The following is a 26,866-nucleotide window of genomic DNA, read 5'->3' on the forward strand; positions in this document are numbered from 1 at the left end:
CAGGTGCATTAGCTTTTCTATTGATAGTATTGGTATTAGTAAGAAGAGTTGTAATGTTGCAGCGCTGTTACTGGAGCAAAGCCTATTGATATATACACACTGTGAGCAGTGTTGGGCAAGTTACTTCCAAAATGTAATACATTATAGATTACTAGTTACTGTCATTTGAGAGTAATTAGTTATATTACAATATTACTGTCTCTGAATTGTAATGCGTTACACTACTTTTGCATTACTTTTGAGTTACTTTCACCAAAATAACAGGGGAAGTTTGATTTGGCAGCTAGCTTGTGAATTTCACCACCGGATCAATAATGTCTCCTCTTTATCCACTTTAATACATCATAGATTATTCATATTTTATATAATTAATATAAATATGCAAAGTAACTAAAGCTATACAAAATAGATAAATAAAACGTATAATAGGCAAGTAGGAGAAAATGAAAATACTCAATTAAAAGTACGGCATTGTTGTAAAATGTTTGTTTATAGCACTTCAATAAGAAATTCATGTTGTTTAGGTTAAAACACTCTAAAGGAAATGTTCAATTATAGTGTGATTAAAACTCACTATTAACATTATTTACAGTACTTGATTTACAGCTGATTTGTGAAAATGTAGCCTGTCGGTACACGATCCGTTCTGCCTGCACGATCCGTTCTGCACATGCGCAAAATGTTCGCGCATGCGCGGTTGTACGAGGATTTACGACACTGCACGATCTGTTCCACGCTTCCGGTCGACAGCCAAGCTAACGTTAGTTTAGCTAACAGCTAATTCGGCTAACCGCTAGCTGATTGTAGCGGTCTGCCGTTAGCCTCCACAGGCAAGCTAACGTTAGTTTAGCTAACGGCTCATTCGGCTAACCGCTAGCTGATTGTAGCGGTCTGCCGTTAGCCTCCACAGGCAAACTAACGTTAGTTTAGCTAACAGCTAATTCGGCTAACTGCTAGCTGAGACAGCATGTAATAACTTTAAAAGACCCTCAAAATAAAACTTGAAAATAAACGTTGACATATATAACAAACACCTAACATATATAACAGCTGTTACGTCAGTTCTACTTTACTTGTGCTCATTTAAAATACAATCACTCAATACTTGTCTTTATTGTTATTACTGTGAAGTCTTAATTTAGCTGTAGCTGCTTTTCCCATTACGTTTGAGTTAACGTTATTTTAGACTGAATCTAGCTGTCAGCTAGCGGTTAGCCGAATTAGCTGTTAGCTAAACTAACGTTAGCTTCCCGGTGGAGGCTAGCCATAGGCTAGCGTGGAACAGATCGTGCAGGTCGTATCCTCGGTAAAACAGTATTATTTTGCGCATGTGCAGAACGGATCGTGTACCGACAACATCCATGCCTTGGACGCATTAAGAGGAACAGCCTCCTACTCTCCGTTGACGCAACTCTCTCTCTCTCAACGGCGCTGGGCAAGCGGAGTGGGCATGATTAGGGTTAGGGTCAGCGTAGGCCAATCAGAGGCAGAGTGGGGTGGAACCTTAATACATCCATGGTCAGGCGGAACATGCCTTCGCTGGGATAAAAAAAAAAATACTCGCATCCCGGTTGGTTCAGTTCTCTGTATGTTCAGACTGTCGGTACACGATCCGTATAGCCTAAACTAACGTTAGCTTGCCTGTGGAGGCTAACGGCAGACCGCTACAATCAGCTAGCGGTTAGCCGAATTAGCTGTTAACTAAACTAACGTTAGCTTGGCTGTCGACCGGAAGCGTGGAACAGATCGTGCAGTGTCGTAAATCCTCGTACAACCGCGCATGCGCGAACATTTTGCGCATGTGCAGAACGGATCGTGCAGGCAGAACGGAGCGTGTACCGACATAGCCTACACAACCTTATTTAACAGTAATTTAGTTTTACTGCGAACCGTCACAGGAAGTGCTTTTATTTTGAAATAGGCTACACGGAAGTTGTCTGTTGTGTAGCCTACTCTTGCTAGCTTACTGAGATGCAACATGTCCGTCAGGCTCAAGTTGTTCACTTTCTTGTTTGTAAAACTGCAATATATTGAACAGTAAATGGTCACAGTAAAAGACAAGCGTTTTTGGTCGTCATTCGAAGCCATTCCACTACAGGCATAGTTACTCTCCATGGCTGATAAAAATGCAATGATATTTACGTGTAGCAAGCCTCAACATTAATTCCCGACATGTTTATATCTGTCAGCTGACGTACCGTCACCTGTTGGGACATACATGCTGTCCGTACAGTCTCTGGTTCTGACCACGGGAACAGAAACAGGACAGCTCACTTCAACGCAGCGTAATAACTCCTGAAAATAATATCCATCTCGCAAATGTATTTGTCTCTGCAGTCATCTCAACCATCGAATACAGCGACAGGAAAATAATACGGCTTTTTTTTTTTCCTGTGAAGAAATGTGTCGCGGTGTTGGTGAATTCTTAAAAAAAACCAATGCACCACTAAATGTTGCGTTAAAATGCGTTGTAACTCGCGTTACTGAGATTGTAACGAGTATAATATTATCGAAATTTAATTAGTAATGCGTTATATTACTGCGTTACAGCAAAAAGGAATACATACTGTAATTGCGTTATTTTTGTAGCGTTACTCCCAACACTGACTGTGAGGTCAGACATATGTAATCACATAATTCTATCACTTGCAGGTAATACAGTAAGCTCCTTACTTTAGGCTACTGGAATCCTTTAATCTCAGTTTAGATCTGTTCACAGCCAGAAGATGGAGTCCTGTGAACGCAGCAATGTTTTGTTCATTGGTGCTCATGAGGACCGTTTCTCTGCTCATTTGCATTTGAGTTGAAATACAAACTCTACGAATCCAAGAGCTTTCCTCAACAAGTTCACTACCGAAATAGCCTATTAGATAATTATCTTTAGAATTAAGAAAAAAACCTAAATAACCTGAAACGCGTTCTCCTGTGAGGATTTTATTTTGAAAGTTTTAGTATGGGTGGGCGGGTGTGTGCACTTGGCATCTCCAAACAGTTGCGCTGTCGACGCACATCTGGAGAGCGGGTTCGATCTGAATTTGAAACAAACTGCTTCCTCCAGCAGCACGTACGGAATCAATTTGAAGTGTCCAGATGTGTCCACTTGTTGAACAGGTCTCAGTCAAATGACTCATCTGATGTGTTAGTGTCTCAGAAACATTGAAGTAAAGTTAGAACCTGGGTCGCCGTCGTAAAACTGAACGGCCCAGCGACTGCAGTTCCAACAGCTGGATGAGGGCTGGAAACATCTGCAGCGCCTGTTCCTGTTAAAGTGCGTGAAATGCAGCAGCTGAATGGCTTTGTGACGCTTGTCCTGGGTGAGACATTCCAGGAATGAAGAGAAGCAATCTGTGTGCATCACAGGCTGATTTGACATGATAGGAACCATTTGTCTTCATTTAATCTAGTTATCTGCAACAGGAATACTTAAGTCCAGCACACAGGAATGAATCAGATGACATTTTCTTCTGAGGAGTGGCGTTCTCTCCCACCAAGACCACCGATTTTACCCGCAGCTTCACCTAAAAGACGGTATGTCAAGTTGGGAAGGAAGACAAGTGATGGCTCTCAGCAGTAAGTATAAACTCAGCTTTTACACTTTGTACAAATAAATTCTTAGAGAGCTATGCTGACTATGTTGACAAGAAAAGTCTTATTTGTCTCTACACATACAATTTTCATTTACATGTGTACATTAATGTGTTATTCTCTTCTTATGCTCTTAAAAATCATTTAGAAATACCTGTCAGTCTACAAGTTCTCCACTATTTTGAAGGTAGGGGCCTACATCAGACATTTTTTTTCGTGGGTTAAGGGGGAGACTGGAAAATGATTTGACAGAACAAAGAGGAAAAGGTAAAAATCAAACACTTAACTCATAAAAGCACATTTAAATGCACTTTTTTTAACAAGACCACAGAACAACAAAATAGGACGAAGTCATGTAATTTATATATAGACAATATGTTCCCAAGTAAAATACTTTAGGGACTTTGGACCTTTAAACACATCAAAAACTTCTACCTCACTCCGATGACATGTTCATGTAAAATGGGACAGTCACTGGTGGTTAAAAAGGACACTAAATAATTTGGCTTCATTGAAGAACAATTGTTATTTTTTAATAGTTTTAAAAAAAAATGGTTAAATCCATTTATCAGTTCAGTCATGAATTCATTAAATCATGAATGTAACCTAAATGTGTGATGTGCATGAACGCTTGCATGTGTGTAACAATGATGGCTAATTCTGGTCTATTTGGCTGACATGGACTCACTTCCTCATCTTTAATATTTTTAAGTGACAAAAATACTAAAAATGTCTAATAAAAACTAAAGTGCATTGTGAAAATATTTTTGATAATAGGTCAAACTTTTAATAAAATGCAACATCCTAAAATCATTTTTGGTGTTATAGGCTGCCCTTACTGTTTTAGCTACAGTAGGCTTATACTATTACTATTACTATTTTTCTAAAGAGAAAATCAACATGCCACATGGCTTACCATGCAAGTTCTGGTACAAGTAACATTTTTAATCTTGACATTTGTAGCAACAATGCAATAACATTTGGTTTGGTGATTGGCTGCTAATATTTAAAAGGCCCAAGATGTAAAACCTTATTTGTCCCATTTGTCTCTTAGTGTGTGTGTGTGTGTGTGTGTGTGTGTGTGTGTGTGTGTGTGTGTGTGTCCTTCGCATATCTCGAGAATCGTTTATCCAATCTACTTCACACTTGGCAGGTGTTTTGCTGGAGAACCAAGGACGTGCATGTCGAAGTTGGTGCAATTTGGACAGGGCTCTGTGGCTTTAACTTTGCTGCATGGAAGCGGGCGGTCAAATAATAAATTGCGGGTCCTGTGATGTAACCAGAAGAATAGAGTCAACAAGTTGAAAATAAGATTAAAGCAGTTAATTAACCACTCGGCGGCTGCACAGTCTGGCTCTGAGCTGGTGTCTGTATAAGAACTTATTTTGGTGGAACATTGGCACCCCGCAAAAGAAAATGGCACATAAAAAATTAAAGGTCCAATGACATGCTGCTTTTTGGATGCTTTTATATAGGCCTTAGTGGTCCCCTAATACTGTATCTGAAGTCTCTTTTATATAGGCCTTAGTGGTCCCCTAATACTGTATCTGAAGTCTCTTTTATATAGGCCTTAGTGGTCCCCTAATACTGTATCTGAAGTCTCTTTCCCGAAATTCAGCCTTGGTGCAGAATTACAACCACTAGAGCCAGTCCCATAATAAACTTTCCTTAGGATGTGCCATTTCTGTGTCTGTAGCTTTAAATGCTATTGAGGAGGAGAGAGGGGGAGCAAGGTGGAGGGTGGGGGTGTGGCCTTGACCAACTGCCATGCTTCACTTGTTTGCAAGCCATGATGTCTCTCTCTTTCTCATGGGTGGGCCAAATTCTCTGGGCGGGCAAAGCAGAGAAAGGGGAGGTAACCTTTCTCCTTATGACATCATAAGGGGAAGATTCCAGATTGGCTCATCTCATTTTCTCAAAGGCAGAGCAGGATACCCAGGGCTGGGTTTACGCCTATCACCATTTCTAGCCACTGGGGGACCATAGGCAGGCTGGGGGAACTCATATTAATGTTAAAAAACCTCATAAACTGAAATGTTCATGCCATGGGACCTTTAAATAAAGTTAACTGTTCACACAATACAGTAGCATGAGCTATTTAAATTAGCTGGATACATGGTTAAACCTTATTTACTCTTACCAGTGTATCGCCACACTTGCCATTGTCAGCGTGTAGCTTGCTAGCTTGAAGGTTGTTCTTTCCCGTAGCAAAGGAATTTTGAGAACAGCAACACAGAGAGCAGAAGCGGAGAGGCAAAGCCTGGAAATGTACTTCCGTTGATCCAGACTAGGTGAAACACCATTTCAACACAACACAGTGCTTTCTACAGTTACTGTGGCGTATTGCTGATTTTAGCAGCTTTTCTTTCATCTTGTCATCAACTTGTCACAGACCCAGAAAAAAAAATCATATTTTAATAATTCATGAATTATTATTAAGTGAGAACGCTTCAGAATTATATACTAATCTTTTCTGTATTGTTCCTAGTTTAGTAGCCTACATGTGAAGTAACATGAAGCTTTTATGAGACCACCAGACAGAAGCCTGAGTTCTGATGAACTCTGTTGTGCGGGGCTCGGTGTGTATATGGTCACAATGTTTGTGGATGCGGGCGGGAGTAGGACACACACACTGCGGCAGTGGGCGGTAATGGTCAGACATCCATTGGGAGTGGACGGGATGGGATTAAGAAAACAGTCCTGCAGGGCTCTACTGTGCAGTGCATTAAAAGAGGACCCCTATTAACATTAACAGCGCTGAAAAGCATGCTGGGTACAGCTCGCTCTCCGTCGCTCGTTATAGTACGTTCATTAACAGATTAGGAAAGAGAGACCTACATTGTAGCAAACTCAAACATTTCAAGCATCAGCGATGTAAAACGGTCTCACGGCAGTTTGTGTAATTGTCACGTTATTTTTAATCTATTGATTCGTGTACAACATGTTTATCTCGTTTTTTTCGTGGTGGCCAGCATGAAATGGGAACCATCTAAACAAAACGCCACAAGCGGGACGCGATCCCCGGTCTCCCTGGTGAAAGTCCTGTATTGTTTGACCCATTCACCACCCGGACCAACCTCCCAACGCGGATTTTCGGCTTTTCATACTACTCCCTACCGTATTCGTGCTGTGATCACGAAATACATTATTTTACATTGTCGTGCTGGCCACCACAAAAAAAATGAGAAAAACATCCCCATGAACACAAATCAATAGATTAAATAACGTGACCTGGGTTGAACTTTCGGAATGAAAGCTTTTGTTCCCAGAAATAGCCTGGTCCCAAATAGCTGCTGTTAGCAAGTATACCGTAGCATTGCTAGGGGACGCAACTACGTCATGGCAGGTTGTTGCTCAGGACCCAAGGAGGAGCAGTGACGAGTGTGAATGGTTCTCGAGAAAGCTGTAAGCAGCAACACTGGAGGCCAAGAATTCAGCCCATTAGGAACTGCACGTTTTGAACGGACATGGCTCTAGTAATATTAATCAAACCTTAAAGCTGCAGTAGCTAGAATGCTAATAAATGCCAGAAATTGAAGTAGAGTGAGACCTCTTCCTGCAGTTCTCCTTCTTACCTCGCGGAACACTCTCTCTCTCCCTGAATTTACCTGTGATTGGCCAACATCTACTGTCACGGTTAGATTTTCTAAAGCCTGAAAACAGAGCCAATAGAAGGTGCAGACATTTTCTCTTGCCCGCTTGAATAACAATATGCTATGAAAGATTATTATGGAATTTTTGCCTGACAATGGCAAAATGAAGTGCCTACCACAGCTTTAAATCTTTCATATCCAAGTGGTGGCGTTACTCCAGAGAACCTTTGAACCAGAGTAATAAGAAGCTTACAGGCTTGGTTAGAAGTAAAACAAGACTTCATTATTGCATTAATGTCCAGAGAGAGCTGAGGGAGGCATAGTGAAGGAGACTGGATGACATTGTGCAAGGTGATAGACCTTGTGATCTAGGTTTCTGGGAGTAATCTTCATATGTTATTTAAATGTGTGTTGAATGTAGAATGTTTTACGCAACTTGTGCCTCTTTTTTCCTTCTAAATACTTTACTATTTATCACTTTAGTTTCTCCGTTGCTGTTGCATCAATTGTTGTTTGTACTTTCTGTCTTCTATCTTCTGTTTTTTCCCTCTTCTACATCATTTCTCCTTCATTTGTCTCCTTCTTTAACAATTGATCTACCCTTCCCCCTTTCCCTCTGTTCACATGATGGTGAGAAACATTGTTGGTCTCTGTTGGGATTCATCCTACCTCTCTTACTGCCCTTCCACAAGGGGTCAATGTCAGAGTTCAGCTGGTAGGGATTCAGTGTCACGATCAAGGAATCTCCTTAAGGACCCATCCTTCTCCTCTATTCATCAGATCAGCTGCATCCACTGGCAGTTCACGCACCAGCAAGTCAGCAGAGGGTGTGACCGTCAGACAGCCCAGCAAGAGCCGAATCCGTCACCAAACTAACCGCCTCTCAGGTGTCTTCCTCCGCGGCTTCACTTCCAACTCCAACTCCATGACACTGACAGCAGGCATCAGGTCCTCGCTGTCCATCCCAGCCAGGAAGGAAAGCAGTACGTCCCAATGACTTGACATTTCTCCCTGCATGTTTGTCCAGGATTTTGTTGTCATTTTAGAAATAGGGCTGCCACAGCTTTGCGTAGCATTTTATCATTAATAAATCATTGCAAAGGTCAGTAACAAGAGTAAATATAATTTGACACTTTAATTGTAACCATAGTTTGACTACTGTATATCATATTTACACAGGAAAATTGACTAAAGAAAGTATACACACAAATGCCAATATAATTAGACTGCTTAAATGTTTTTTTAATAGGATTTTGAATGTTATTGCTTCATATGAAAAATGAAGGAACCAGCTCAACTGTCACCCATCAGCGCACATATTCCATCTGTTATGCTGCTAGTAAAGCCCATTGGTCGATTGCAGAGGTGCCCAAATTCTTATATATGAACGGCCAAAATGTATCTGGATGGAAGGCACAGGTGATAAATAAATGTTGATGTTGAAGAATACCGTAATTTTTGTAATTCTTCGTAGATAAAACTTACGTTTTTAATTTAAGACGGAAGTTTACCAGCACTGTGCTTTACATTGCAATAAAACTCAGATAAAGTACTTTTTAGAATTTAAAACTTTTACAAAAATGTACATTTAGTAGTCATTACATCTAGGATTTTACAGCATTTTCAAAGTAAGAGGAGAATGACCATGAGCATCTCAAACGCCATGGCGGGCCAAACAAAGGGAGCAAAGGCCAAACTTGGCCCGTGCCCCAAATTGGGTGGCCTTGGTCTATTGTATATACACATAGTGTACATGGTATGTTATGAATGTTTTTCCTACTGGGTTTATGGTAAATGGCAAATCTTCCATTAATACTAACGAACCGCAGCTGAGAACTAACATTAAAACCTCTTCCATTTGTTGTCATGAAGTGATCGCTGCAGATGCTTTAAGAGTGGATGACCCATCTGAGCTGTCCAATCAGATAACTGCTCCAGGAATCCTGAAGATCTTTGGAAATGAAATCTGTGAGGGAGCTCACTATAAGAGTGTCCTGGCCACCACACACTCTAGTGCAAAAGAGCTAGTCAGAGAGGCCCTTGAACGGTAAGGCCATGTGTTATTTGTGCCTGTGTGTGTGTGTGTGTGTGTGTGTGTGTGTGTGTGTGTGTGTGTGTGTGTGTGTGTGTGTGTGTGTGTGTGTGTGTGTGTGTGTGTGTGTGTGTGTGTGTGTGCCTGCCATATGTGTCTGCTTTATATGTGTGTCAACGCAAGGTGAGTTATGTCCATCCACATGCTTCCTCTGCTGTAATATACCTTTGTGCTACATCCATTGTATATAAAGGCAGGCACAACAGTCCTTGATGCACAAAACTTTGGCGGTTGATGAAAGGAGGGCATGTTCACGTTGTGATTAATATATTTCAGATGAACAAAGTCGACCTTACACGTTGTTCTGTTTATTATAATTGCAGTACAGTGCACACAGAGATAGAGAGTGTGTGTGTGTGTGTGTGTGTGTGTGTGTGTGTGTGTGTGTGCCAAATAGTTTAGTTAGTTCTTCTGAAAAGGTCTAGAGAAAACCACAGATTTGTGTGAAAGACAGCGACCGTCGGCCAGGGCTCTAAGGCGGAGAGTGAGTGAATGTCTGTCAGCCTTTGCTTCATGTTTCAGCCAAAAACATAATGGAATGAATAATACAAGTGGTATTCAGCTTGTAGAGGAAAGAGTAAATCATTTTTCTTTTCCCTCAGTAAAAGTGTACACTGTAGCAGTAACATTTAGCTAAATCATTACTAGATATCTTGTTTAGTAATGGGTTAGCAAATACATTAAGCACACAGCAAGATTATGACTCTTGATAAGCTCATTTATGTACTGTATGCAGGTCTAATGGAATATTCATGATAAGGATATAATTAGTTCAAAGAAACTACTAGACCCCTCCATCAGTCAGCATATTTTCATATTGAAGTGTTTTACATTAAACCTGCTCTAATCTAGTGTTTTTAAGATTAATAATGGATCAAATTACTATGTATAATGTGAAAAAGCCAATTTGTGTAACTTTTACTGAACTGCGGTCACTGTGGCCACCAGTGACAATTACGGGATAATAGTAATAGCTAAGTGTAACAGTAGTGTAACAGTGGCACGAGTAGATAAAAGTCAACTCAGCATGACTCATGAATGTCAGTAAACCAGCAACATCGATCTTAAAGTGCATTGAAATGTCTGAAATCTTTAAATCCTACATACAGGTTCTTTGAGTAAAGTAGACACTGACTACGTTTACATGCACACAATATTCCGTTTTTTTACCCTTATTCCGAAAAATACATTATTCAGTGTAAGCTGTTTATATGGCTAATGAAAGTGAATATTCCACTAATATTCCCATTTACAAAATAGGATTTTTTCAAAGTTTTCCACTGGTGGTGGACTTCGACCGTGCGAACACAGCGCCCCTCTTTCATTCCTTCAACCCCCTTCTTGAAAATGTCGGCATTGCGATGTTTGGTCATATCTAAAAACCTGTTACACAAGTCTTGTTTGTTGTAATGTTTAGAAGTCGGTGTGTTTCACCTTCCGACCAGAGACGTGGGCTTTTCTTTTTGGCATGCATCTCTACGGCAGCCATGCACTTTTGGCTAGTTGGTTTGTGTACAACAACCATAGCAACGCACAGAGCTGACCTTAAGCCATGAACAGGCAAGAGGCTGTCGCAAATTGCAATAAAAACCCTAATTGAGAGGCATATCCCAAATGAACTCGCTGTTTACATGTACAAAGAATGCTACAAAAACCTGAATAATACCGGCATATCCCACGCCTTGTTCGCAAAATGCTATATTTGGTAAAAAGGCTTTATTCGGAGAATATCCAAACGGAATATGCTGTTTACATGACCCAGATCAAACTCGGAATAAAGTCATATTCAGAATTATAGTGGAATATCAGTGTACATGTAAACCCAATGTTGTCAATTGTGATTAATAAAGAAAGAAACAAGAAGTTTCCAAAAGCAAACTTTTGGAGTGCTAAATTAATTTCCAGTTAGTTTCATCATTATGATGACAATACGTATCCTCATATGTCATCTAGGTATGGCCTGGGCAAGGAGGAGGCAGAGTTCTACGTTCTGTGTGACACCATTGGCTCCATTGGAGATCATCGGTGGAGGACAGAAGGGTTCAGAGTCGTGAGCGACAATGAGAAGCCCCTTCTCCTGCAGTCACTATGGAAACCCAGAGAAGGCCTGGCGAGACGGTTTGAAATCCAGAGGAGAAGCTCAGTTGAGGAGAAGACATCCAAAGACAAAGACACCATCACTGCTGGTACAGTGTCTGACTGCCGCAGCCTCAGAGTGTTTCAGAGACTGATCATTTCACAGCATACCACAACCTTATTCAGGGTGTCTGCATGTCCTGGAATAACAGTTTGTACTATTAAATTAAATATTTTCAGTATTAAAATCTAGTTTTATAGTTCTCACAGTAAAATGTGGTTTGCTGGCATGGGGTTTTTCCATTGAATATCAGCCAAGCCACACAGAACAAACTATATTTTAATAAGTCTACGATTTCTATTTTTCTTTCTTTTAAAACTTCTGTTACAAATGTGGACTTCTATTTTATTTCTTTTATTATAGAGGGCAGAGAAACTTTTATTTTAATGAGCATTGCAGACACCGTGTGATTCTATTAAACTTCTCCCAGTGACACACCCTTCATTTAACACTTTACAGTTTTAACATAATGCAATAAAAATGTGACACATCAAATTATATTTTCAACTGATATTTACAAAGCATTATGCAGCAGATATACCCATTACATACCCAGAACTTTCCATAGATGCTGGACACAAATACTTTATGGCACTGTAAATGTCCAGGGTGGACCACTTACTATCATTTCTGGAGGCCCCAGCTGTGGTTGACACAGATGTGGTCATAGTGTAAGAGTGTGCGTCCTGTTTTGTGTTTTGCTTTTATGAATGGCGCAGCTTGTGATAGCGCTCTATCAGTGTCAGCTTGTGGATGCCTGCTGAGTGGGTGAACGTTTTTATTTCCATGAGCTCTGTCTTTCTTTCCATTGAGGTCTGTTTCCTGTATGGGGCTCTTCTGTGTTGACTCTGGCATAAACGCACGATGTACAAATCACTGAACACACACAGGCTCACACACACCTCACCTTACTTCAGGAAAAATTGGGTGTTGCCCTATCACTACATTCCATTACTCATGTGCTTAATGTAGGCTATTTATATAGCAGCTCAATTTGCTCACATTTTAACAGCAGTGTCCAATCTAATTTCCAACTCTTTTATTTGTTTATTCATCTCCCCTTTAGGTATCAATGCCCAGGCTCGAAAGCTGCAGAAGAGCCGCTCCAGAGTGACCTCCACCCTCATAGAGAGGACCATGAGGCGAGGCAACAAACTGTTGAGGAGCAAAAGTGAGATGGACCTCTTAGATTCTGATACAGAGACCAAACAGGACACAAATCACGATGAATGTCACAAGGTTCGAAGCGAGAGTCTGAATCAACCTTCAGTGCCGAGTTATGAGAGCCTGAAAACAAGCCCAGAACAGAATCACATTCACAGCCTAGCAGTTTCATCCGAGGGGGATGGCAGGCCACAAGCCAAAACAGAGACCCTCTGTCCGTCGAGGCCGAGAGGCGAGTGGGAAAGAGAGGAGTCAGAGAGGGAGGAGACGGAGAACAGGGACGATAACACCAAACAGTACTACATTCACCCTCCTCACGACTGTCCATACCTGCTGTTGCTGCAGGGCTGCAGCCACGCACAGGTATCTCATTCAGACACACACTCTGCAATAGAGTTGGGAAGTTGGAGGAGCTATTTTGGTCACCCTCCTTTTGAAAGTAAAAGTCTCATAGATTTTTCTCATGTTACACGACTTACAGTTTGAGCTCTTCAGACTCTGATTGCCATGAAACTCCTGGTTAAACCATTAGTCCAGATGTAAAACTACATTAGAATTTTTCTGGTTTTTACATAAAAACTCTGAGGCTGATAACTATAGCCATGTTTCCATCTAATTGTCAAGCAAATTTTAAGCGAACTTTTAAAATGTCTCAAATAAGAAAAAGAAAAGAAGCATTTCCATCAACTGGTTTGGAGCGAATAAACTAGACTAGGCAAAGTGTAGTTTTGTCACAAGTTGACGTTACGCATGGTTGTAGACTGCAAACCTGCTTGCTAAATCAAAGAGTTTAGAAGCTAAGTTCTTTGGCTAAATGGAGATGATACATGCACTGTACAAGTTGTACACCTGTGCAGAATACAGGGTTGTGGCTGAGACATTTGATGTCAGCGAGACAACCGTTCACCACTGTGTATACGCGGTGTGCAGGGACATACGATTCAAGCTGTTGAACCAATTCGTCAATATACCCAACGTGGCTGAGGCCCAGGCTATAGCGCACCGCAACTCCACTACGCACCTTGTGCAACAAGTGTACGGCACACTGAATGGGACCCATATGCCGATCCTTCCCCCATCCGATGGATACCAGGACTATAGTCATGTGAGTTACAGGTTCGCTACATCACAACTTATTAGGCAAAGCTGTTTCCATCTCCCATTTTGCTCATTAACTTTTTTTTGAAAAAGGCAAAAACCACCTCAAGCGAGCGTAAAAACGTTTTTGCGAATTTGAGGACGTTTTTTTTTTTTCGAATTTTGCTGTTTCCATCAACATTTTCTAATGCAATACTTCAAAATGCGCATACAAATACATTGATGGAAACACGACTACTGACTTCCAAGGTGCATTTCAGCAAGAGACACTCTAGTCACTTCATGTTAAGTGCTAGATAACAGCTATGAGAATTACATTGATGGAAACACGACTACTGACTTCCAAGGTGCATTTCAGCAAGAGACACTCTAGTCACTTCATGTTAAGTGCTAGATAACAGCTATGAGAAACTAAAATACTGTACACTGCAGCTTACATTAATCCACTCTTAAATTCTGGGTTGTAGTTTTGTCGAAGTACCATTTAGTTCTCATCTCGCACAATATAGCCTACGTCAATTTGCTTGCTAGCTAGCTTAGCTATATTCCTCGCACAAATGTAATGTTATCTTACCTGATGTGTTTCATCTTATTTATCAGCCGAGAAGCGAAAGAATGAACACACACAGGCATTGTAACTTCAGCAAGTCTTTCTAATGAACATATTTTTACAGTCTTATACTTAAACAGTTTGACGACAAACTGTGACTTTCTTGTCTTGCAAAATTATTTTTAAAATTGAAAACATTCAGACGGGTTAAAAAAAATTTCTGTCTCTCAGCATTCACTGCCGTACATAATCTTTTCCTAAATAAGGTCCCATTATGGTCCACCGAAAGGGGGTGTTCCATGGATGTATAATAAGACCTGGCTAAAGCATTTGAGGCTGCTTATTTCTATGACAGTTGCTCAGTGGCGAATGAAACCATAAAAGTTCAACTGCGAATAAAATTACCCGAATGATCGGCGCTGCTTCTGCACTATGGGGCCCCTACAGCAGGCGCACTAGAGACCTCCGCTGGCCGAGCCAGTTACTTCCGGTTTTGCACTCTGCTAACTTGAATGGGGATTTAAATGATTTAATCGTGCGGCTCTGCTAGACTTTCCAAATATTATCAGAACGAATGGATACAATTCTGATAGTGAAATGAGTCATTTTGCGGGGGTTGTAATGCAAAAAAAAATTCTATCCACTGATTTACAGACGTCTCTTTAGCCATGTAAGTCTGGGCTCCATGGCATCACATGATGGACATGAAAATTGTAATTCCACTGCTATGTCACATTGGCTTTAAAGCCCGGCGCACTTCCTGGGGACCCGCAATGTGCATGGCCTTTCTACAGTATTTGCTACCAATCTGATTCATTATCTTTTTCTCCATGGTGACAGCAGCCGAGGCTCATGGGTATTGTAGTTTAGACCTGTCTGCCATGCCAAAATTACGGACAAAATATGATTCCTCAGAAACAAGGTTGAAACAATCAAAACTGGTGGCCATAATATTAACCTACAAGTTCATTACATCTCTGTGAGAGTCCAGTGTTTCAATGTACAGTAAAATTGAGGAAATTGTTGAAGGAAAAAATGTAAAAGGGAATGCAGAAAAACACTTACGGAACCAACGTGTGCACTTCGCAACTTCAGGATTGGAAATATGGGGAAGCCACGGCTAAGGGGAGCTGTGAAATATCGTAATTTTTGGTGCTATTGTTTTTTTCTGTATACCTTTATATTTTCTTGTTTATGACTGATAAGATGTGGTGTATCATTTATTTCATTTATTTGTAGGGTGTTGACACAGTTTGATACATGTTATAAGAGTAGCTTAGCTGTTTTAAAGGTGCAATATGTAATACTGACAGCTAGCGTTTAAAATGGTTACTGCAGTCCAAATTCAAAATACTAGATAGAGCCATCTCCTCCAGCTCCTCCTCCCCAGACTTGAAGTTCCAGGGGCTTGCCAGGTTGAGAAGCCCAACTTCCCACAACGTCAATGTTAGCAAGATGCTAGTCTCACATTGCCACTAATTACACCACACTGCAGCGGAGTAGTTAGATGCTTGCTATGACAGTTATAAAAGCCCGTGCTGTCGGGCTAGTCCACACAGCATTCCAGGATAGGAGAAAAACACACTCTGGTTTATTGGCATTTCTTTAAACCAATCACAATCGTCTTGGGCAGCGCTAAGTGCCAGACAGAGCCACGGTGCCACTGCAAAATAGCTTCGGGAAGGAACTTGTTTTGGTGGAACATGTGTATGTTCAAAAGTTGTTTTAGCCATGCAAGAGAAAACTCAGACTAGATGGCGTAGCTACTGTAACTAAAGGGAGTGGGGCTTAGCAAATGTTCAGTTCCACCTCTTTACCACCTCTTAAACAAATTATTCACATACAGGCCATTAACTACTGTGCTCTGGCCTTTACTCAGTGTAAATACTTCAGAGCTGCAGTTTTGAGAGCATGTTTTCTTAGGATAAAGAGAGAGAGACAGAGGGAGAATCATTATGAGAAAGGTCAGCGAAAAGTACGTAGAAAAACTGTCAAAATACTGATCAGGAAACAGAAAAAGACAACCCTGGCACTGCTTCCTGGCTGATTACACATGGTTTTAACAACTGCCACACACACATAGGCACACACACAGAGGCTAATTCTAACACACTGCTGTGATTTTGACTGTGCGTCACAGTTGTTTTCCCAAAAGACCCGTCATAACAACATAATCATCTATCACGAGAAGTACTATTGTGAACAAGGTTAGGGAGTTTATCTGTGAATTAATTCAACTGGTTAAAATCCTTCCGGTTGGAAAAGACAGGCATCACAAGAGGAATGTCAAACATAATAATACCTTCACCTTGTGCTTGCCACTCAACGTGATTAATAAAAGATTGTTTGTCTAATCAGGCTTAGATCAAGACTATAATTCTAATACCTCCACATGATAAGACTGCTTTCATTGAGAGAGACTGCTGTGGTGGAAGTAATACTAACAGAGCAGAGCTGGAAAGAGAGTGAATATTGGACTTAGATTTGTCAGGTGGCCAGAAACATGACTCCAAATGAATGCTAATGTTGCTCTGTGTTTGCTAAATAGTAGCTGTATCAACTATAGTAGACAATCTGTGTTTACAGCTTATTGCGCTGCCCACAAGTGACAAAAATGTATTCAATCCAAGTTTAAGAACAGTAGTTTCTTTAGTACTTAGTTACCAGCCACTAGGGCAGGTGGATTTTAAAATCCACTAGCCACACAGGCTTTTTACCAGCCAATTTATTTGCCTCATAAAGGTGAAATACAGGTAATGCACGAGCATCGTTCTTGAACTTGTTAAGAATACACATTTAAGTGCTGCTTGCCGTTTTCGCCAACTGTTCACTTGGTACGTTTTCTTTACTTTTCTTTGAATCGTCCTCAAATTTTTGTCGGTTGCTTGTTTTAGGTTGCTCTTCACCTCAGTAATGTGCGCCAAATTTTTTAGCTTGAATCCAAGAAAATGGTGGACTTGGTTAAAATGAAAAAGAAAAACCGTGGCAAAAAACAACTATGAATCAGTCAATTCTAATTGGCTACCCGCCAACGTGGCAGGTAGATTGAAATTTCACCCATCAATTGCAAAATTCATCCGCATTTGGCGCATGGTCAGGTGTTAATTTCAGGTCCTGCTCAGATACAATGACATTTCACAAGGCTCTGTGTATTGTTAAAATAAAACAAACCAATAACTATGGTAATAAAAGCAGTAATAGCAGCAGAATGTTAGCAGAATGGAGAATATCCACTCAATTGTTGCAGATTGTGTGGTAACTTGTAATTTTTCTCTACACTCAGGACTTTGTCATCTACCTACTTTCTGGGCCAAACATTGTATTTGGTTGTCAAAGTAATCATGAAGACGGGTCAAAGCCTGACATCCTTCTCTTTGCCACTGACATCCTTCCGAGACACTGCTATTTCCATCACCATGGCGTTGGCAGCCCCACCATGCTCTGTCCTTATCAGAACGCCATGGTTACGAGGAATGGCGAAGTGCTGAGAAAAGAAGTGCAGCTTAACCCTGGTGATGTCATTGGGCTGGGACAGCGTTACCTGTTTCTTTTCAAGGATCCCTTTGCTTTGACACACATGGTAAGAGTGAGATGCAGAAGAGACAGGAAGGTGAGGGCAGATTGTATGCGTGCATATTTTGCAAAGTAGCCACTGTATGTTTTTGGTAAGATCTACGTTTCCTCAATTGCATAAGTGAGAAATACTAACTTAAATGTAGTTAATGCTTCATGATTATTTTTTTTGCTTGGAAATTAAGGAAGTAAACAATGCAGCTCCTGAGCCCAGCATTACTGCTGTCCCCTGGATGCTGGGCCACACCACTTCAGCCACTACAACAAGCCATCCTGGAGAAGTTATCCTCTGCAACAGCTGCATCACAAACTCCACTGACCTCCAGATCTCAAGCAGCAAACAGTCCTTAAACAGAGGCCTTCCCTTTTTAAAATCACCAGAGTGCATCAGCCTGACTCTGGAGTATGACAGTGAGGATGAGGATCGCGTTATCAAGGAAATAATTGCTATGGGAATGACCAGCGGCAAAGAAAGACCACCACTGACTGCTGCATTTTTGCTGTGTCTTTGTGTTCAATATTCATCCACATGTCTTCATTCGTCAGACCTGCGCAGGCTGCTGTTGCTTATTGCAAGTGAAGTTCAGAGCGCCATGTGGGTGAGTTGAGGAAAAAAAAAAAGAGATCTGTTACAGTAGTCTTTATTTAAAGGCAGGGTTGGTAACTATTTTCAATATACACTTTTTATATATTGTTTGAAATGGTCTTTAAACCCTGACAGCAATAAAAAACTTATGGGCTCTGAAAAAGAAGCAAAAAAGGTCCGTCATCTGTAGCAAAGTAGTCAATCCTGTAAAACCAATCTCTGCCTCGCGGTCCACTTAGAAAGAACCAATGAAGTCCTCCTTGTATGAGCCTGTGCTTAACTTGCGACGTCACCGCTAGAGTTACTACAAGTCTACTAAAGAATGGAGGAAAAACCCAGCAAAAGTTGCCAGTGCTGCTGTTACTTGCAACCGCCCGCCCTGCCAAAAAGGAAAAGAAAAGAAAGACTGAAACTCTGCTCAGTGCTCGTCTGTGTGTGCGGGGAGCACTGTGGGCTAGGGGCAGACATGTATAAAGTACTAGAGACCCAGACTTGAGTAAAAGTACGTGCTCTATCAAAAAGTGACTTGAGTAGAAGTTGCAGTGCTCTTTAAGCACCACACTTAAGTGGAAGTACTAAATTATTCAAAATTTGTTGTACTTAAGTATTGCAAGTAGTTTATTTTAAAATGTACTACTCAAGTACTGAAAGTAAAAGTACAAGTATTGTGTTATGTAGTTTATGTTTAAATGTTTAGCCTAAAGGACACTCACAATTCCTTTGGCTGTATATGTCATAAAATAAGAGAAAGTTGACATTAGTGATGGGTCAAAAACACCATTCCTTTATGATAGCAAGCTAGTTAACGTTAACGTAAGTGAACACCGCAGCATGTCATGAACCACGGGTAGCTAGTTAGCAAGCGCTTACTGATAGCTCAAGCTGGTGTGCCATTTGTGTATTATATTTGTAACTTACCTTGATATGTTTCTTCAAATTCGACAGTGAATTTTTGAAGGCCATTATTTCGCAATATTTCGGGAGGCAGAGTAGGCACTTCATTCTATATGAATTTTCTTTCACTCTGACAAATGAAAACATTGACTGTAAGTAGGGCCAAATAATTTCAAATAAGGGAAGAAGTTCCACTCTCTCGTTACTTCCGGCTTCTGAACTGGTTGCAGTTCCACCAGAGTTCCATATATGGGGGGCGCTCACAGGCCAGTGCAGAATGAATGGGACTCTATGGAGCTATACCCCTCAAAATCCACTTTTCTCAGGATATAATTTTTTGTCTAGTAATTTGAATGTTGCATTCGAAAGGGGAGGCTAAGAAAATACACACTGCTGGGAGGCTTTTTTGTTCTAAAAAGCCTTTTAAAATGTCAATGATAGATTATTATATCATACACATATACGGCCAGAGATACTGCTTTACGGCAAGTTCTGAGTCGCTTCCTTTTTTCTCTTGAGGCATCGACAACACAGCTAACAGGTAAGGCTCTCCCTGTCAATACACATGCTAGAAAGAGGTTTGCTAGTGTTTTAAAGACCACGACGAAATATTCATTCTGAAATTCTGGTTCCGCTTCATATGCCATCAAGCGGGATCTCCGATCATAATCAGTCCTTCTCTGACCAATCAGCATTCATTAGCAGAATGCTAGCGTGTTATGGGCAACAACGACTCAACCTGTAAGAAATCGAAAGGACATGAGTACTCGTTCATTCAACTTTCGACCTATAATCCATGTTGAACTTGCAAAAACTACAATCAAATCTGAGATTTCTCAATGACAATCAGGCGAAAGAGACAAATTTAGCCGTCTAGCTCCACAGAGTCCCATTCATTTTGCACTGGACCGCGATCACCCCCAGTGGAACTCTGGTGGAACTGCAACCAAATTCGGTACAATGGGGCTGAATAGGGAGTGGAAAGGCTTTCCGTAGACCGGCTTTGGTAGGGCCAGGGGTGGTCTCCTTCCTTACGATCACTCGAAGTTAAAGGTGTTGAAGGTGGTGTTTCTGGTTCTTCCATCTCGAAACAAACTAACAAAGCTCAAGTGTTCTCAATGCAGGCAGGCAGCAGAGCGAAAGGTAGAACGGGAGCACGCGCGGTCTTCTTATAAGACAGCTTGATCGCTTGATTCGCTCAATGCTGAGCTAGCATCATCAAACCTAGGAGAAAAAAAATAATGCTCCAGTAGATTACAGATACAGCCTTTTAGTACTTAAGTACATTAGGAAAGTAGTTCTACTTCGTTACTATACATCTCTGGCGAAGGGAGGGGTTAGACGGAGCCCTGCGGAGATGCTACTTTCAAATCTTGCTAGCTTTTTAACATTACCAACGCTGGCTTTAATTATTTGCTAATTTGTTTGGTTTGAGAATATACAGCACTAAAGCACAATACAAATTAAAATCATAAAGGCCTGGTCACACCGCCATTTAAAATGGCTTATTGTGATGGCTTTATTGCTTGATAGTTAGGGTTAGCCATTGCCAATAACTGACATACTGACTGTTAGCCAGCAAGAACAGCAGTTGTCCCATGGATGTATTAAGAGAACTGGATACAGTGTTCGGCGGGAAGCCCCGTACGTTCCAATGAGAGTGCTTAAAAGCGCATAAAGCAAACATGGAGCTCGGCTCTTCCGCATTGTTGGCCCATAACGCTGGTTGGCTCACGATGGGCATGCGCACTAGCAACAATTTGTTTGCGTTGTCGTAGCAACCGGTAGCAACATGCGCGTTCATGAGCTTCTCTGTCGTGTCTCTTACAAGTGGCGAACTCATGAACTCGCCGTTTTCATTGTCTAAAATATTCACTAACGTTAAACACTGTTTTCGTTGTTCCCTATCGTTTACATGCTTAGCTAAATAAACGATAGATGTATTTAGCTAGACAACCAAGGAGATTTAATAATTATGTTGTGCTACTAGCCAGTGTTGGGCAAGTTACTTCCAAAATGTAATACATTATAGATTACTAGTTACTGTCATTTGAGAGTAATTAGTTATATTACAATATTACTGTCTCTGAATTGTAATGCGTTACACTACTTTTGCATTACTTTTGAGTTACTTTCACCAAAATAACAGGGGAAGTTTGATTTGGCAGTTAGCTTGTGAATTTCACCACCGGATCAATAATGTCTCCTCTTTATCCACTTTAATACATCATAGATTATTCATATTTTGTATAATTAATATAAATATGCAAAGTAACTAAAGCTATACAAAATAGATAAGTAAAACATATAATAGGCAAGTAGGAGAAAATGAAAATACTCAATTAAAAGTACGGCATTGTTGTAAAATGTTTGTTTATAGCACTTCAATAAGAAATTCATGTTGTTTAGGTTAAAACACTCTAAAGGAAATGTTCAATTATAGTGTGATTAAAACTCACTATTAACATTATTTACAGTACTTGATTTACAGCTGATTTGTGAAAAGGTAGCCTACACAACCTTATTTAACAGTAATTTAGTTTTACTGCGAACCGTCACAGGAAGTGCTTTTATTTTGAAATAGGCTACACGGAAGTTGTCTGTTGTGTAGCCAAAGAATTTCTAATAAGGGAAGAAGTTCCACTCTCTCGTTACTTCCGGCTTCTGAACTGGTTGCAGTTCCACCAGAGTTCCAAATAGGGGGCGCTCACAGGCCAGTGCAGAATGAATGGGACTCTATGGAGCTATACCCCTCAAAATCCACATTTCTCAGGATATAATTTTTTGTCTAGTAATTTGAATGTTGCATTTGAAAGGGGAGGCTAAGAAAATACACACTGCTGGGTGTTATATTTTTTAATTTTAAAAAAAAAATTTCATTTTTTATTAAGTGGCTTTTTTGTTCTAAAAAGCCTTTTAAAATGTCAATGACGTCATACACATATACGGCCAGAGATTCTGCTTTACGGCAAGCTTTGAGCACAGCTGACAGGTTAGGCTCTCCCTGTCAATACACGTGCTAGAAAGAGGTTTGCTAATGTTTTAAAGACCACGCCGAAATATTTACTCTGGCATTCTGGTTCTGCTTCGGATGCCGTCAAGCAGGATCTCCGATCGTAATCTGTCCTTCACTGACCAATCAGCATTCATTAGCAGAATGCTAGCGTGTTATGGGCAACAACGACTCAACCTGTAACAAATCGAAAGGGCATAAGTACTCGTTCATTCAACTTTCGACCTATAATCCATGTTGAACTTGCAAAAACTACAATCAAATCTGAGATTTCTCATCGACAATCAGGCGAAAGAGACAAATTTAGCCGTCTAGCTCCATAGGGTCCCATTCATTTTGCACTGGACCATGATCACCCCCAGTGGAACTCTGGTGGAACTGCAACCAAAGTAGGTACAATGGGGCTTAATAGGGAGTGGAACGGCTTTCCGTAGACGGGCTTTGGTGTAGCCTACTTGTCGGTACACGATCCGTTCTGCCTGCACGATCCGTTCTGCACATGCGCAAAATGTTCGCGCATGCGCGGTTGTACGAGGATTTACGACACTGCACGATCTGTTCCACGCTTCCGGTCGACAGCCAAGCTAACGTTAGTTTAGCTAACAACTAATTCGGCTAACCGCTAGCTGATTGTAGCGGTCTGCCGTTAGCCTCCACAGGCAAGCTAACGTTAGTTTAGCTAACGGCTCATTCGGCTAACCGCTAGCTGATTGTAGCGGTCTGTGTCGGTACACGATCCGTTCTGCCTGCACGATCCGTTCTGCACATGCGCAAGATAATACTGTTTTACCGAGGATACAACCTGCACGATCTGTTCCACGCTAGCCTATGGCTAGCCTCCACCGGGAAGCTAACGTTAGTTTAGCTAACAGCTAATTCGGCTAACCGCTAGCTGACAGCTAGATTCAGTCTAAAATAACGTTAACTCAAACGTAATGGGAAAAGCAGGCTACAGCTAAATTAAGACTTCACAGTAATAACAATAAAGACAAGTATTGAGTGATTGTATTTTAAATGAGCACAAGTAAAGTAGAACTGACGTAACAGCTGTTATATATGTTAGGTGTTTGTTATATATGTCAATGTTTATTTTCAAGTTTTATTTTGAGGGTCTTTTAAAGTTATTACATGCTGTCTCAGCTAGCAGTTAGCCAAATTAGCTGTTAGCTAAACTAACGTTAGCTTGCCTGTGGAGGCTAACGGCAGACTGTCGGTACATGATCCGTTCTGCCTGCACAATCCGTTCTGCACATGCGCAAAATGTTCGCACATGCGCGGTTGTACGAGGATTTACGACACTGCACGATCTGTTCCACGCTTCCGGTCGACAGCCAAGCTAACGTTAGTTTAGCTAACAGCTAATTCGGCTAACCGCTAGCTGATTGTAGCGGTCTGCCGTTAGCCTCCACAGGCAAGCTAATGTTAGTTTAGCTAACGGCTCATTCGGCTAACCGCTAGCTGATTGTAGCGGTCTGCCGTTAGCCTCCACAGGCAAGCTAACGTTAGTTTAGCTAACAGCTAATTCGGCTAACTGCTAGCTGAGATAGCATGTAATAACTTTAAAAGACCCTCAAAATAAAACTTGAAAATAAACGTTGACATATATAACAAACACCTAACATATATAACAGCTGTTACGTCAGTTCTACTTTACTTGTGCTCATTTAAAATACAATCACTCAATACTTGTCTTTATTGTTATTACTGTGAAGTCTTAATTTAGCTGTAGCTTGCTTTTCCCATTACGTTTGAGTTAACGTTATTTTAGACTGAATCTAGTGTACCAACACTACTCTTGCTAGCTTACTGAGATGCAATGTCCGTCAGGCTCAAGTTGTTCACTTTCTTGTTTGTAAAACTGCAATATATTGAACAGTAAATGGTCACAGTAAAAGACAAGCGTTTTTGGTCGTCATTCGAAGCCATTCCACTACAGGCATAGTTACTCTCCATGGCTGATAAAAATGCAATGATATTTACGTGTAGCAAGCCTCAACATTAATTCCCGACATGTTTATATCTGTCAGCCGCTGACGTACCGTCACCTGTTGGGACATACATGCTGTCCGTACAGTCTCTGGTTCTGACCACGGGAACAGAAACAGGACAGCTCACTTCAACGCAGCGTAATAACTCCTGAAAATAATATCCATCTCGCAAATGTATTTGTCTCTGCAGTCATCTCAACCATCGAATACAGTGACAGGAAAATAATACGGCTTTTTTTTTTCCTGTGAATTCTTAAAAAAACCAATGCACCACTAAATGTTGCGTTAAAATGCGTTGTAACTCGCGTTACTGAGATTGTAACGAGTATAATATTATCGAAATTTAATTAGTAATGCGTTATATTACTGCGTTACAGCAAAAAGGAATACATTACTGTAATTGCGTTACTTTTGTAACGCGTTACTCCCAACACTGCTACTAGCTAGCTACCTACTAACTAGCGCTAGCTAGCTGTTAGCCTGCAGTTTCGTGAACAAAGCTCATCCATGGCTTCAGCTCTCATCCACGTTACAAGCTTTACAGCATACAGCCCTCGGATGTATCATAAGAGAGAACCAAGGCGATATAATCACTATGTCTGTAGTAACGTTATGTAGACATATAGCTAGCTATCTTAATACAGCCATGCTAGCTACCCCTGATGTTAGCAACTAGCTAGCTAGCCGATAGCCCGCCAGTTTGGGAAACGCTAATGACGTTACATCCACGTAGCTAACAGGCTTTACAGCAGCTACATACATCCCTGGGATGTATCATGACTTCATACGATAATACCATGGACGTATTAATAGAACACATGGTGAATTACAACCATTAGCTATATCCATTATTACAGCTAGCTACATGAGCTAGGGAGAACAGTCATGTGAGCGGGCGGGCGCAGTCACTATGCGGCCACTATGCGCGTTCATCATGCCAAATTTAATAATTCTGGATTCGCTTCTAGTGAATGTTAAAAATGTTAAAAACGTAACGTTTTAAACAAGGACCCTTTCAGTGTTCGGGTAAGTTGATATACCCAGAAACAAATTATCCGCTGAAATATAGACGTTTCTTTCGCCATGCAAAGTCTATGTGAAAAGTCTTTCTGGGCCATGGGGTGCAGTACCACCGTTATCCGCTAAGCCCATGGTGGCTTTTAGACTCGGCGCTCTTCCTGGGGGCTTGAGTTGTCCAAGGTTAGCTCGCCAACTACTGTACTTCACCAGCTAGCCCTGAGAGTAGTCTGTGGTTGCGTCCGAAATACCACACTAACATGCTATTTAGTAGGTTAAAACAGTATGTGAGATTTTTTTGTATGTCTGAAATCTTAGCATGAAACCAATAGTATGCGAATTGCATACTATTTACAGTGAAATATTACAGTATGCAAACACTGGACACCACACCGGCAAAAGTATCCCACAATGCAATGCGGTAGCAATGACAACGCTCATAACAGACAAAGGGACAGTAGTCTATATCCACAACGTCCCACTTCTGGGATTGCTCCGGTGCCGCCAGAATTCCGCCGGATGTCCTTCTTTCGGCCAGATGTGCGTTACCTTCCACTTTCTTCATGTTGGAATTTTTATTTGGTTCGTCGATTTATGATGACTATGGTTAACTGCTCCTCAGATCTCTGCAGGGTAAATCCAGACAGCTAGCTAGACTATCTGTCCAATCTGAGTTTTCTCTCGCACGACTAAAACAACGTACACGTGTTCCACAAAAAAACAAGTTCCTTCCCTTGGCTATTTTGCAGCAGCGCCGAGGCTCCGTAGCACCGCCCATGACGATTGTGATTGGTTTAAAGACATGTCAATAAACCAGAGCACGTTTTTTTTTTCCCATCTCGGAATGCTGTGTGGACTGGCCAGACCCTCCTCCGCAGCGCTGTGGAGGAAGGTCTGGAAATGTGAGACTAAACGGACACCAACCAAGGTAGCTCTGTAACATCAATAATCCTCAAATTTACATTTCTACATATTTAAACCTGTGATTTTGCGACTGTTGCTCCAGTTATTTACCTTTTTCAGTAATTTAAGCATTATCTGGCGATGCCGCTAAAGTTAAGGTCGGCAGGGGTTACCATGATTACATGTCTCCAACGGCAAGAAGGCTCTCAGGAAGTGACGTCGAAAATTACAGCTTAGTGCGCCCGAAAAGATACACACTATTGTTAATTTTCACAAAAGTATGTTGAACAATAGTATACATATTAAATATGCAATGCAGAGTATGCGATTTCGGACGCAACCACGATGCCACCAAGCTTCTAGAACCACATAATTTGCAACATATTTTGTGTGACCAGAAGGCCAACATTTTTACCTTTTTTAGGCCTTGTCTTGTGAAGGGGCCCTGTGTCAAAATGTAGTTTTAAAACCTTTATTTTTCTTTGTTACAAAGTTCTAATTATAAGAAGAGGTGCTCCATTGTCTTTAAAGCCAATGAGGATGTTAGGCTGCCATTTCTCCTTTTAAAATTCACTACTGGTTCCTATGTACATAAATGATCCTCTTTTAACTCTATGTGATCTCCATGTGGTCTACTAGATTTTTAATTAGCATTTATACCTTTGATCTTACC

The 26,866-nt window shown here is 41.0% G+C and overlaps 1 protein-coding gene across 3 annotated transcripts in view; it reads left to right on the forward strand.

Moving 5' to 3' along the window:
* The first annotated feature begins 965 nt into the window (after positions 1 to 965).
* Positions 966 to 26,866, forward strand: part of LOC116044127 (ras-associating and dilute domain-containing protein-like) — a 43,258-nt gene continuing 17,357 nt past the window's right edge. Inside the window, exons 1-7 of one of the 3 annotated variants that reach the window (XM_035997308.1) lie at positions 966 to 969; positions 7,959 to 8,161; positions 9,051 to 9,225; positions 11,224 to 11,456; positions 12,474 to 12,934; positions 17,503 to 17,799; positions 17,978 to 18,391. In XM_035997308.1, coding sequence (XP_035853201.1) covers positions 8,104 to 8,161; positions 9,051 to 9,225; positions 11,224 to 11,456; positions 12,474 to 12,934; positions 17,503 to 17,799; positions 17,978 to 18,391 — 1,638 coding nt within the window. In that variant the 5' untranslated portion in view covers positions 966 to 969; positions 7,959 to 8,103. Of the gene's footprint in view, positions 970 to 3,017; positions 3,575 to 7,958; positions 8,162 to 9,050; positions 9,226 to 11,223; positions 11,457 to 12,473; positions 12,935 to 17,502; positions 17,800 to 17,977; positions 18,392 to 26,866 lie in introns of those variants that run through there. The other 2 variants (XM_031291170.2, XM_035997309.1) reach the window with 2 other exon arrangements.

The sequence above is a fragment of the Sander lucioperca genome, chromosome 22, assembly GCF_008315115.2.
Source record: "Sander lucioperca isolate FBNREF2018 chromosome 22, SLUC_FBN_1.2, whole genome shotgun sequence".
Classification (NCBI taxonomy): Eukaryota; Metazoa; Chordata; class Actinopteri; order Perciformes; family Percidae; genus Sander; species Sander lucioperca.